The sequence below is a fragment of the Crassostrea angulata genome, chromosome 7 (assembly GCF_025612915.1).
Source record: "Crassostrea angulata isolate pt1a10 chromosome 7, ASM2561291v2, whole genome shotgun sequence".
Lineage (NCBI taxonomy): Eukaryota > Metazoa > Mollusca > Bivalvia > Ostreida > Ostreidae > Magallana > Magallana angulata.
Window position 1 is genome coordinate 21,383,451 of NC_069117.1, and position 14,420 is coordinate 21,397,870.

General features: G+C 33.1%; 2 protein-coding genes across 19 annotated transcripts in view; one reads left to right on the forward strand and one right to left on the reverse strand.

Annotated features, from left to right (window-relative positions):
- The window catches only part of LOC128157480 (pleckstrin homology-like domain family B member 1), a 55,778-nt gene extending 45,628 nt beyond the window's left edge, over positions 1 to 10,150 (forward strand). For all 15 annotated transcript variants that reach the window (XM_052820044.1, XM_052820049.1, XM_052820051.1 and 12 more), the window contains 3 exons: positions 7,937 to 8,033; positions 8,166 to 8,312; positions 8,409 to 10,150. In XM_052820044.1, coding sequence (XP_052676004.1) covers positions 7,937 to 8,033; positions 8,166 to 8,312; positions 8,409 to 8,849 — 685 coding nt within the window. In that variant the 3' untranslated portion in view covers positions 8,850 to 10,150. The remainder of the gene's footprint in view (positions 1 to 7,936; positions 8,034 to 8,165; positions 8,313 to 8,408) is intronic.
- A 1,649-nt stretch (positions 10,151 to 11,799) lies between these two features.
- LOC128192918 (cell adhesion molecule DSCAM-like) overlaps positions 11,800 to 14,420 on the reverse strand; it is a 33,415-nt gene continuing 30,794 nt past the window's right edge. For all 4 annotated transcript variants that reach the window (XM_052865991.1, XM_052865989.1, XM_052865990.1 and 1 more), the window contains one exon: positions 11,800 to 14,382. In XM_052865991.1, the coding sequence (XP_052721951.1) occupies positions 14,289 to 14,382 (94 nt within the window). In that variant the 3' untranslated portion in view covers positions 11,800 to 14,288. The remainder of the gene's footprint in view (positions 14,383 to 14,420) is intronic.

Below are 14,420 nucleotides of genomic sequence, written 5' to 3' on the forward strand. Positions count from 1 at the left end.
CATGTTTAATTTTAAGATGGTGACGATGTAAGTCAGTACAGCAATAACGTATTTCGGAGATGCTTATTCGTAATACAACTGTTTTTCCATTGTACCAGTGTCAGAAGCTGGATTTTTCAAAAATTAAACTTCTATCAGTTTATAAAATATGACTTGTAAAGAGAAAAACAATTTGCTGCTTATCTTTATGTGAATACATAGTATTATGCTCCAGGCAAATTTTCCATATAATGGTCTAATATTAGGCCTGCATGACTGAAATAGTTCTTATATTCTAATTTACATTACAAAAAATGTGTTTTAGAGGGTGGACTTTTTATCACCTCATTCTTCCATTAACAGATTTTTCAATTAAGATTTTTAAGCGTTTGCCTGTAATTAGCCTGAGGTGATGTAGCTTTACAAGGCAGATAGGAACTGATTTCCTCGATCAGACTCTGTATTATGTGCTGCCACATCAATATCATTTTCGATTTATCAGAGTAGATAAAATGATCAGGGATTTTGGTATTATTCTTGGATACAACTAAGGTAACTCCCTGATATACAATAAATAAAGCTTAATCTTAGTAATCCATTTGGTAGAATAGGGATTTCATTGATTTGACAACATTTCAGCCAACATTGAATGAAAAGGACCCTAAATTGATTCAATTTGCATGATGAAGATTATAGTTTTCTTGACAGTTTTTTCCCCTCCATTGCCATTACATAAATGCCTGAATATTTTTTCAAATGACGTACTACCATTAAAGCCCATGGTTTCAGCAGGTCTTGTAGTATAAGCAAAGAAGGTAGAAAATGTATGAGTGACACTAGAGGGTCCTAAATTATCAGTTATCTCCATACAGCAACTCGCATTCTGGATCTTTTTGATTTGCCTTTGATATATTATGCTTAGATTTTCGGTCTTTTGGCAAAAGGTAAAAAATCACCAAGACTACTGGTAATACATGTATGTAGCCAAATGCAGAGGTACATACTGAATTAGTGAAGATCATTCTTAGCAACATTTATGCTGTTTCATATCTCTTGATTCCTGCAAGCACATGCTGCTGCATGCATGCATGTGTGACAATATTGAAAATTCCAGGGGAGAAATTGCAATGGTTCAGTGGTAACTTGCTGGTGTTTTTGATTTTGTAGTGTAGTGTCTGGTTTAATTCCCCAGAAATGATTTTCTAATTAGCTTTCTAACAGGGTATGAAGTCATGAACATAAGTATGGCATCGTCTGTTTACCCCTAAATGCATTGCCTTTTACCTATAAGTTTTATTTGGCCAGGAATATAATTATTATAACTACATGTATATACACACAAATCTGAGTATATCTGAATGTTGGCTTCCAAAATTTATGACATGTAAGTACCTAAAGATCTCAAAAATTCTTATTCTTTGGGTATATCTATTTTAAGAAAAGGGTTCAGACCTCTTCTGGGTTTAATTAACACAGAAGTATATGCAAAATGATATGGGAAAGAGTGCTATATAATAAATGCTAATTTTGTTAACAGTTCGTCTCCTAATTTGGAAAAAAAGGAATATATACTTTTTTCAAACATAATTCCTGTTTGCTTTTTGATTGGACATTCATATGTGTAAAAGAATAATTGCAATACAAGTTTATATCCTGAATATCTGTAAAAGTGACATCATAATGCAATAGAACACAGGCCTGCACTTCTCAGGAGTCAAGTTTCCTGGTTGTCGGTTTTTCTTTGAATTATTAATGAGAAAGTTGGATGTTTTGGTCAAATAAAGATTGTTTTGCTCACAGGGAGACTATAGATTTCTGGAGCAGGAAATCTTAGTACACAGCTTCCTAACATTTTACTTGTTCTTCTAGCTGAAATGTAATTTTGGTTCACTGTTAACTTTTTACAATCATTGAGGATTTCGTTTGGTTATTTGATGTTTCTTGATGTAAAGCTTGTGCTATTTTTACTGACAGAGATTTTAGGGTTATTTATTTCAACCTTCTAATGAAGAAACTTTAACTATATGCATGGTATAATTATGAAAATTATCACTTGACCAGCTAGACATAATTTAGCCATGGAACAGAACAATGTTCATTTTCTAATTTGACAAATATAAACAAATAGAGACAGTGAAAAAAATAACCATGCATGGTACCGTAAAACTTGTTTAGTGCAAACATTGATATAGCGAAATCTCTGCTATACAAAAGTTTTATAGACTACCCAACAAAAACTTGAATGAATCCTTGCACAAGTTTACGTGGTTATAACAAATTCGAATATAGCAAATTAACAGGTAGAGCAGACTGATTTTGAGTCCCATAGAAATGAAAAATAACGAAATTTTAAACGTTTATAATAAAATTCTTTGAAGCTTTTATAGTGAGCAAAACTAATTGACATAAAAGTTTAAATGAATTTATTTTCACATAAATTCTTTAATTTACAATCCAATTGTTTTAGGTATCCAAAGAAAGTATTTGTGCTGCAATCAGCATAAATTGTAGTCTTGTACAAGAAACCATGTGTATTGTGAATTTGCTGTACTTATTATAACAAATTTGTTATATGTTAACAAATTACTAATATAGCAAAGTAAATTTACTTGTCCCTAGGACTTTCTTGTAACCGAGTTTTAATACTCCACTGGCCTTACCATCCAAACGACCATGCTGCCAAACAAATATTAAAGCTGCATGTAGAATAGTATGGCTATAGAAGTACATAGGCCTGTAGTATTGTTTAGGCAAGATCAAACAACTGATGTTGAATACATAGAGCACAACAACATTCTTAGCAAACAGCTTTTCTGCATGTCTCTATATTATTGATCATAAGGTGGCTAATGCACCTTGTATTAAAGACTTTGGGTTTTGCCAGTGTCTGTTGCTTGTGGGAAAACTGATCTCTTAAGAACCTATTAAAGCATTTGGACCATTCAAGGATTTGATAAAACTCTGCTTTTTCTCGCTTCATAGCGTAATTACAGCATCACTCAGGAAGTAAAGTTTGGAACAGTTGTGTATTCCAACAAAGTTTGGAAAGAATTACAGACGGTTAATATCGGTGTATTGTTTGAAATTATCTTTTTTAAATGCTGCCAGCTGTGATATAATGGTAGTTATGCAATTTTACAGCTTTAACCCAGAAATGGAATGATTCTTTGAACTAGCTAAATTGCAATGTGGCTATCATTTCATAAGGAACGTAGGCGACCTGCCAATGATTAAAAAAATTAATTATCCAGTTCTAAGTGAAATGTGTTGGATTTGCGTTTTCATTTATTAATTTGTGTAGTTTTGTGTTGTCATTTTACATGATTTGATAAGGCAGCTGATCTTAATGGAATCTGTCCGGATTTCTGCCATTATATTGTGGGATTTATTCTATCGTTGGTACATATAGATATTTCAAAGACATAGTAAGATCTTGCAGCCACCAGACAAAAGCCTGCTAGATTCGATTTAATATGGATAAATATATGAGGTGGTAAAATGATCATTATAAGACTCCTTTATTAATGTGGTGGGATTTAATGTGTGTGGGTGTCGCTAATTTTAGAGGAAAGTCATTGAGTTTACTTGTGTATTCACCAGAGCTTCTATGGCTTCAGACGTTGTATTTAGACCTCGAGGACATAAGAACTACCGTAATTAAATTCTTCAGCAGGAGACAGTATATAGTAGCCTTTGACTGGTTAATCATAAAGATTTCTGGTACCGTCTTTTGTTCTGATGTAATGGCATAATTTATACAAATACGTAGTTATGTACATTATGAGAGAACCAGTGAATCAATTTCACCTGAATTCGGAGGCTGGGAGAAATTAACGATATTGAAAGCATTCTGCTAGGGTCATTATTGATGTGTACGCAACTGCCAGAATCTTGAGTCTTGTTTGAATATCAGTCAATGTTTTCATAGAGGACCTATGTACTATACTAATATTGATAAGTACTGATATCGGAAATGTAAAATTCAAGGAGCAGAGTTTACAACCTAATACTACACTCTGTTGGTTGAAACTGATCTCAACCAAATGGATTTCTTCTGTGGGAATGTACAGTTTTTTCATGCTGACAGTTTCATGCTTCAGATGAGATGTTGAAATGCAGAGGATAATTTGTGAAATGACTAATCGTTGAGATTAGTTTAATAAATTTTTTAAGTCTGATTAAAAATGAAGCAGTGTACAAGCTATGGATAATCCTAAGATAATTGTGAGTGAAGTGAAGAAAAAGAATGGAATTTCTAATCACATAGGGGGTTCTCCCCGGGTGACGTTTAAAACCTCACCCTCTAAAGTGGGGGACTCACGGCAGAGTATAGCCAGGGGATTTAATTTGGATTATTGTTGGTTTTGTGGAAGGCCCATGAATGGGTGAGTGTCTATAATTGTCTATATGTATGTGAATGCATATATCCACCCAAAACATAAGTTTATATGATTTAGTTTAAAGTAAAACATGCATTAATTCATTTAAAGATGTGGAGATATAACCGTTATACAGAGTTATAAAGCCTTTTAACACTAGCAATTAGATTTGTGTGTCATCTTCTTGAATTGAGAATGAAAAAAAATGATATTTTTGTCCATTTTAAATATTTGTCATATTTCTCCCAAAAACAAAGGTAATTTGTGTTCTGTACGTTTAGCCTTGATTTTTCCAATCGCCCAAATAGTATAGGCTTATTATAATCGGTGCTAGTGAAGGGGTGGCATTTTTGTAGATGACAGCTAAATTAAGGCCTGGGGCCAGTCTTTATATATCAAACCAAGTGCAATTAAATTGATTTCTAGCCATCTAAATCAGTCTTTATTAGGACTGATGCCCTTGAAATCCCAACTATTTGTTTCTGCATTGTAACAATCCATGATGTAAATTTGTGGTTGGAATCAGTATGGCATAATTGTTTCAGATACCAATACACATTTTTTTTGGCACCCTGATTTATTTACATCTAAAAGAAACAAATTAAGTCATCAAAAAAATGATTCAATTGTCATACTTGCCTGTTTCTGATAAATTTTACTATGATGATCTAAGTGACCCGGCAAATAAATTTCAACACTCAAAGAAAAAAAAAACAATGAAATTAATTTGTAAATGTGAATTTGAAAAGTCCCTTTGATTATAGCTGTCAAATTCATATAACATTGCACTGAGAACTGTATACAGGATACCTTCGCTGATGCTTTTTTCACTGTAGCTGTCTTTAAAAAAGTTTTTACCATTCATATATTGCCTTTGTTGTATACTTTGCACTGATGCGACGAAAATAAAACATTAGCAAAATTTATTTTCTCTGTAAATAGTACTAGAGTGCACTAAAAATAAAGATGTGAGATAATTTTGAGCTATAAAATAATAACTTTGACGTTGACATATACTAGGAATTCAAAGAACATTTTTGAGTCTTGCATGGAATGGTCTATATGTGTCTATTGGGTCTTATTATTTGTTGGCAGTTCAATTACTAAAGGTTATCTGAACACAATCTCTGGCTCAGATGTTCATACAAATCAATTATTATGAGCTAAAAGTCATTTTCCTATAAAACAAAGCCAGCAATTTCCTCCATTTCCGAGAACTGATGATGAATCAAACACTAATATCAAACCGTAGTGTTTTGAGAGAGATTTCCCCATGGTACCCTTGTTATGTATAAACAAAGGGCAATTAATTAACAAGTCATCATTGCTTTTAGATATCATTTTAGTATCAGTATGTCTTTGTTATAAATCATATGCCTTTTTTTTTGGTATTTCTTCCTACTTGTAAAATATTCCCCATATTTCATAACGCTAATTATTTAGGCGATGGGTTTGTGTACGTGGGCTCTAATTGAACCTGATGAATCTCCCTGTCAAAATGTTCTGATTTACCTCTGTTTTATTACAATTATTGTATTGGGACCGGAGATTATGGTCAGGGAAACTGTCAATATCACCTCATCTTAATTCATCACGTCTTTAGACCGAGATGAACTTGTGACTCTATCACTAATTGATCGTAAAAGACCTCGGACCGGACAGGGACGGTTGTTCCCGCGATTGTCCATTCTCCGGAGCCTCCGGTCATTTCTTAACATCTCCATTTAAATCAATAGGACAAAGCTCAGCTTCAATAAATCCAATAATTGAATGAGAGAAAATAAAACAAGGTATATTTTAATGGTAATGTGAAAATGATAAATCTTGATTGTTTTGTGTAGGGAAAGCATTGAATTGGTCCTTTTTCCTAATGCATTATTGGTTTCAACTAGGGAATCTAAACAAAGCGTAATTAGATTTTGGTGAATCCAAATGTAAATTGTAATCAATAGCTGATTTACCTGTGTACGAACTCAAAGATGCTTATTAAAGTAGAAAAATGAGTGTGATAGTTAAAGATTTTCCTAGCATTCCACGGAGAGCTTTAATCATAAAAAACTGCAGAGCTCAATTAGTTCTATTGAATCAGAGAGACTCAGTATCACAGAGGTTCATCATGTTAATCCACCTTCTATTTTCATGCTCCATCAAAATAACATGTTTTAATTAGAAAATCATTTAGAAATTCTCACAAAAATTTTAACTTCAAACAAATTAGTCAACACCAACAACAGATTTCATGGAATCTTGGCAATTCTAAAATCATTGATTTTTCTCTTGTTTCTTCTGTGTTTTTTTTTAACTAAGCACTTAAAAATTAATGTCCTTAGTTCCTTATCCTATACATGACTTTTTGTTCGGAATTGTGGGAGGCAATTTTGTGTATGTAAATTGCTGTGTTGTTGAGTACTATGACTTTGAGATGTACTGTAGTCTAGATTCTTATCTTTAAATATCAGTGGTCTAATTGCTTCCAACACAAATAAGAAGTGCATTTTCATTTACTCATTTTCAGATAACCTTTTGATTAAAATCCCTGACTTGCACTATTGTCAAAGAAACCCAATGATTCAAGCTGTTTATTAATTAATGAGATTAATTATACTTGTACTTTGAAAAAAGGCAGAGCTGGGGTTTTTGGGGTTTTTTTGTTTTTTTTTTTGGGGGGGGGGGGGGGGTATTCATTGTTCACAGAGGCAGTGCAAAATCATGGTAAATCAAGTACCATTCTTTAAAACGATCATTGATCATTGTTTTTAATTATCTTGATATCTAGGTATAACAGTTCATATTAAGCAGAAGAAAAGTCAATGATGAGCGTTCTTTTCTTTTTGGAAATATTGATTTAAGAATTCTTTAAATGAATACATTTATATGTATACATGAAAGTAAAGCATTTTGTTTCTTGGCATTCAGTGTGGATTGATTGTGTCTATATGTATTTACTGAAACAGTGCTATTGTTTCTTTTTCCTTTCATTGTTGGTTTTTGTATCGAGGGGAAAAAAAATCAATTTCTGAGTGTATTTCACTGAACTTGCCCTTACTTTGAGATACATTAATTTGATTTTTCTTTGAAACCTTTGTGGTGATTTAAAAGGAAAGGCATTTTTTGATAATCTGAATTTCTTGGTCTTTATAATAATTATTGATATTGATAAGTCATGCTGCTTTGAAGTAATTGGTCAATGCTTTGATGTCAAGGAAAGGTTATTCTGCAATGTTTTACCACCAATAATGCTGCAGAAAAGGCATTTTATGATAATCTGAACTTCTTGGTCTTTATGATAGTTATTGATATTGATATATCATGCTGCTCTAAAGTAATTGGTAAATGCTTAAAAGTTTGATGATGGAGAAGTATAGATAATGCTGCAATAATGCTGCTGCAGTAAAAGTGTTCTTGTTTAAGACTTTGCAAAATGTACCCCCAAATTTTATACCCTGTTAACTAAATAAAATAGTTATCAAAAGATTTTTCTTGTTCAAGAAGACGATTATAAGAGATTGAGATAACAATGTCTCAATTCCTTTGATAAACTTAACTTCTAAATACATGTATATGTTTGTGTGTTTCAGCCTCAGCAGTGGGGAGGACCAGCTGGAGAAGATGTTGGAGCTGGAGAGACTCCTCGCACAGGCCCAGTCAGAGAAAATGAGGATGATAGCAGACCAGGTCAGATTTATTAGTGATTAAAATAAAGTTTTCCAGTTCATTTAAATGATTCATAATTGGTTGATTTTAGTGTTGGAGCATTTTGTTATTACCTGCAGTAGGTATATCTATGTGTGCTGTAAACTTTTGCAGGTGAAAACTCGGGAGCATGAGATGATGGCCCTACAAGAGGAGAGACATAAACGAGAACAACTGGAGAGGAAACTTCAAGAGGAGACCCAGCTTAGAGAGGAACTAGTCCAACAGCAGATCAAAATGCGTGAAAAACAGTCAAAACAGGTACGTAAAAGTCTGCCTCAAGAACACCTTTCAGGGCAGTTCAAGTACAGTAAAAGGATGGATATTTTTTTAAATAGAAACTATTTTGTTTTGCAGGCTCGTCCTTTAACAAGATACCTGCCTGTTAGAGGAAAAGAATTTGACCTTAAAAATCACATAGAGTCTGCAGGTCATCACCTTGACGACTGTCCTCATCTGGTGGTCACATCCACGAACTGTAGAGGGTGGCTCCAAAAAATGGGCAACAAATTCAAAACATGGCACAGACGTTGGTTTGTGTTTGATAGAAACAAGCGATCTCTGATTTACTACACAGACAAGAATGAAAGCAAACCCAGAGGAGGCATTTATTTCCAGGCGATAGAGGAAGTGTATGTTGACCATTTACGGACAGTTAAAAGTCCCAATCCAAAGTTAACTTTCTGTGTGAAAACTTGTGATAGAACTTATTACATGGTGGCCCCCACCCCAGAGGCCATGAGGATCTGGATTGATGTGATATTCACTGGAGCAGAAGGGTACCAGCAGTTTTTATGATGACAATTGCTTAAGATTAGTACTGGTACTTGACTGTGGTAGAAGGAATGGCTGAACATGCACGTAATTTCAAGGAATGGGGATTACATTGTACCTTCCATTCAAAGGGCATTTGGGATCAGTGTGACAAGATTTCATAGCATGTATTGAACGGTTTGTTACAGGATATGATATAATGTGGGGTGGAACAGTAGACGTGTACATTGTAGACTGAGAAGTTGAGATGGAAGTCAGAAGTAGTGTGTGTTGTTGTTGTGATTGGGGTTACCAAAAAAAAAAAAGGAAAAAGAAAAACTGCTGACAGATGGACTGCTGAAGCAGTGGTTACCATTATTTTACACAAAAGACATTTGTTGAAATTATGATGACCTTTTACCACTGAGTGGTTATCTGCTGAACAGTGCACAGTGGTAAGGTTTCTGATGGTTACCACTATAATGAGTGTACCCAGAGGCAGATGAATAGTGCTGAATATATAATAACTTGTTTTAATCTGAATGACTACACTATTTTTGTATGGTAGGCATAATGGTATTTATACGATAATGATGATACATTGGGCACTTGAATGGTTGTCAAGGGCGACTGTTGTCATTTACTTTCAGGACTCTTTCTGTAAATGTTCATTGTATTCTTTTACTTGTGATGATTCTTTGAAAACACAAGGTTCTCTAGGTAGCTATATACCCAAATATTTTGTTTTAATCAGGTACTTTGTTAGTGAGAAAACCACTTTTCTTAAATGTATACCATATATACATGTAGCTATTTTCATTTTTTTTTTTAATGTTCAGTGTCAAATGTCAGTCATGCAGATGTCTCCAATTTATAATTACCACATTGTAAAAACATTAAGACTGTTCAATCAGTTACATAGTGCTCCATGTATGGATGTTTGACCTCCTCACAGCTTTTCTGATTAAGGTTGTCATTTCAAATTTCACAATGAGATTATCAAATTCATTGCATTGAGTACCAAACATCAGCACCATATTTTTTTTCAATTTTTAGGATTTTGGATTTTTAAAAAATATATGTAATTTTTTTTAATGGTCTCTGTGTAACTTTGAGTACTTGGTTGGTGTAGACATACTATATTAGTAGCTGCATATTGTTGTTCTTCCATCCATCTTGCCCAAAGTATTTGTGTTACCATAACAACAGTCCGACTTGTCTATGTTGCATGGAGTTTGTTACATGTATATAACTGTTGTGAAAGCTTGACAAGGTCAAGGTCATTTGTTACAAGTTGCTGATATTTATAAATTAATAATGATACTGTAATAAAACACTCAAATCTTTGCCGAGTTCTGTCTATTTTATTGATTTGCACTAAATACCTTTTTCTATTGCAGCCGTCACAACAAGAGATAAGAGAATCAAATTACATGTGCGTTACCTTTGTAGAAAATGTGTTATTTAATCATCTGCAGGCGTAACATATTTGATATCGGATTTGTTGTCTTTTTAAGTCTGTGTACATGGTTGTATGTAAATATACACCATATTAATTTTCACTGAGTGACAAAGGAAAATGAAATGTTGCCCGTTTTATTAATGGTTACTGGTCATGACAGTTTAGTGATATCAAAGAATTGATATGTCATAGATATTTTCTGTTCTTTCTGCATTATATATAATGTAGAGTATATGATATAATAGCTTGCTGCCTCATAAATATCACAAATTCTGATGTTTTTCAGTAAAATGCCTAGTATTTTTAAAGATTATTTCCTCTTTTACATGTATTTATAATAAAATGACCCCTTTTTTTACTCCATGAGTCATGGTTTGAAAAAATTTGAATACCATTTAAAGGATCTTGAATGAGGGATTTGCTTCAGGAGATTATGTACTTGAACTAAATTACTCTTTCATTTATCTCCCCTAGCTTGGAAAGGTGAATGGACCTTTATTTAAACCATCACTTAAGGATGCTTTGTATGAAGATAGGTTGAAATTGGCTTAATGATTATGAGAAGATGAATATGTAAAGTAAAAGCCAATAAATCTTACCAGACTCCTCTCAAGTGCTGAGGAGAACAACCTAACTTTAGCCAACAGTCCAGGTGAGCTAAAATCCTGTAGTAACATTACTGCCTCCCCATATTGAAGTCTATGTTAAATGAAGATTCTGTAAAACTTGGGAATGGATCTGATCAACCATAGAACAGTCAAATTGTGTTATCTCAAACTAGATGGGACTGTTTAAAAACTAGAGTTACCCGAGTATTCAAGATACTGAGGGTAAAATACCGGTACTTAAAAATAAGTGGTTGGGACTTACAAATCACTTCGACATGTCCATTGTATTCGAGATGCCAGTGTTAAAGATATCAAAGTTCAACTGTAGTGCAAGTAAGTCTCAATGTTGTGCTAGTAGAGAGAAAAAATTGACCGATTTATCATACTACCGGGTAATCAAAATACCGCTACATAAATGCATAAGCTTACATTGTATGGTAAAAATAATATTTGTACACATTGCTTTGTGTAGTTATATGAATAATTAATACAGTTTTAACTGGAGATCTAATTGTCTCCCTATGTAATCATGTGTTATTGGTCATTCCATTAATATCACATGACATGTCAGGATCTGTTACATTCTGAGTTACTAACAGATTGAAAGTTTCCATATTATCCAATAAATAAAAAAATCATGGAAGTGAATTAAAAACCCACTCTTAAACGAAGGAGCTTTTAATTAGATATGTTCACCTAACCCTGTTTTACACTCATAAAAAAAAATGTGGGTACATGTACCAGTATTACATGTAGTGTTTTGATGGCTTTGATTTTATATTACGATTATCTCTTGATATCCTTGACAGTTTATGAACCTCATTGGGTTTAATGATTCAGAGATTCACACACACAAAAATCCTGAAAAAAATGGACATAAATTGAAGATGTCACTATCTATGGTAAATAAAGAGAAAGATATTCATTTATTTGACATATTTATTGAAAAACATTCTATTGCACCAGATAAAACAATGGCATGACAAAACTCTCTAAGAATAAATGAAACACAAGAAGAATGGGTTGTCTGTCCTTAGTGTTCCATGTCCATAACTTTATATTTAATACACAACTTGTAGACATTATTTTATTCTCTACCATATTTCTGTTCATATACATTGTAAAGGAGACTGGCCACATTTAAGGGAAAATACTTGAATACCCAACGAGATTAACTCCCTTCCCCATCCCTAATTACATTTTTCATAATATGATAAACTCATTTCATAAGAATTAAATTTTAACTTTTCATTGTGACAAAAACATAAATTATATATTTTGTCCCTCTTAACTTTTGAAAATATTTCCAAATGATTTACAAGATTTATAAGTAAAGGTAAAATGCATGTACCTTATGTCATTCATTTTGTGACATTTTTCTGTACACAGACTTCTCAAATTACAAATATATTGCACATCCCACACGAGGCAAAAATCAATAAACATTTAACAAACATATGATAAATATTAACACAACACATGTAGAAATAGTCAGAGTAACAGAACCAATGCACACTAATATTAATATTTAATATTTTCAACTTTTTTCCCATTCAAATCCAAATAGTCTCCTTAAAGGCTCAATACATATAATATAATATGACTGACATATATAAAAAAACCTCATGACAAATTCAGGGTGGGATATAGGGTTTTCTTATTTAAACAAAAATATGAATTATATACAAATAAATAAATCTCAAATAAAATGAATAAAAACTCAAACTAAATGAAAATATAATCGTATAAATAAAGTTTTCAAAATACCTGTACAACTTGATGAATAAATTGGCAGTGAGACGACTAGAGGTTAGCAGGAACAGCTGAGGTATAAAATCATACAGAGCAAACAAAATAAAAATCCCAGTAACTCAACATAAGAATAAGAAACAAAACTGATAATAATGAGCAAATTACAATTATCTGATAAATGCATACAAATGAAATTTTTAATAAAAAAAATTCTGTGTGCTGGATATGGTATCATCAATCACTATAGGTAAAACTATGATGACATCACACAAAATAAGGAAGTAATTGCTTGGACCTCTGTTCATGGAACCATCCATATGCTGTGGAATATATCAAACAATAAAATGGCTTGTTTATAAAACTACTAGATATTTATATCCAGGACATTGGCATTATTTGTATACCTTCATTCAAATACCAGAAAAGGTATACGTACAACCAGCACACACTGTAAGGATGCCCTCTATTATGATATACAAAGAAAATCTCACAAATTCAGGTTTAACAAAGTTTAAATTCAATATACAAGAGACACAATACGTTGAAACTAATATGGTTAATCTTAACAATACTGTCTTTACAATCCCCGTAAATATTCATTTATGTACACATTGAAATCTTTTGTTCTTCTAATGCTGTTTGTATCAGCTTGATTGTTACAGAAAAACCCAAATTTTCAAGAATATCACCTGGATAACAAAATCTTATATCTCGACTGAGATTCTCAATTTTGGCATAAGAATAACAATTGTATCATTTGTTATCATGCAGTAAATATAGACATCATTATTTTATATTTGTAAAGTACATGTATATTAATTTTAGAATTTTACATCTATAAACATGTATTGAAACAAATGCACCAATAACTAAAATTGCAAGAGACACATAAACCTGAAACTAAAGGGACTGGTTAGATCTAGGGAACAAATCATGAATACTGTCAACTGATTACCGCGTACAAACTGCTTGTATTGAAGCACACACAGGACGAAGTTCACAATGCTCAAGTCTACACAACATGGAATACATTGCAGTGTATTTCTCTCCTGTCTTTCCCCGAGAAGTTATTTTGGATTATCACAACTTTTTGAAGTTTCTTTATTGGTGTTGTTCTGCGCCAGTTTGGATATCTGCTGCACACTTCCTGTTAATGGAAGTCCAATGTCTGTGATTGCAGTCACAACCTTCGGCACATGCATACGTAACTTTTAAACCATCTTCCTCTCCCGAAGCTCTTCAGTCTTTGAAGGCAATAAATGTATTTTAATCAAGTGACACAACAAGGTCAACACAACCGTAGCACCTCAAAACGTCTTGGCATTTCACACCCGTAAATCCTCTCAATATCAGTTGAATGAAACAGAGTGATTTGCCAAGCAGATGCAATACATAGGGGTCAATTAACAAGCAAACAATACTGCTTTAATTCAAAAGCTGATATGCTTCACAGTTTTTAGAACAGTTGTGTTGTGATTATGATGGGTTAAAAAAAAAAGCATAAGACATCTGTATCCTTCACTTCATGAATACTTAAGCTCTAGTGGAAGTGATATCGATGAATCATGAAATGTTTGAATTATCCTCTCATGCCAGCTGAGACAATAATTATGAACCTGTCACCATGGAAACCTGTACATTTGTCCTCCTATCAGTGCCATTCTAGACCAGTGTGAAGTCTTCTCTGTATCCTTTGTCCCGTGACTTCTGTTGTCCTGTCATCTCGCCCTCCTCTTGTTCCACTGGACGGTAATGTCTGAAAGTTGTAGATAATTTATCAGTACACTGTGACTG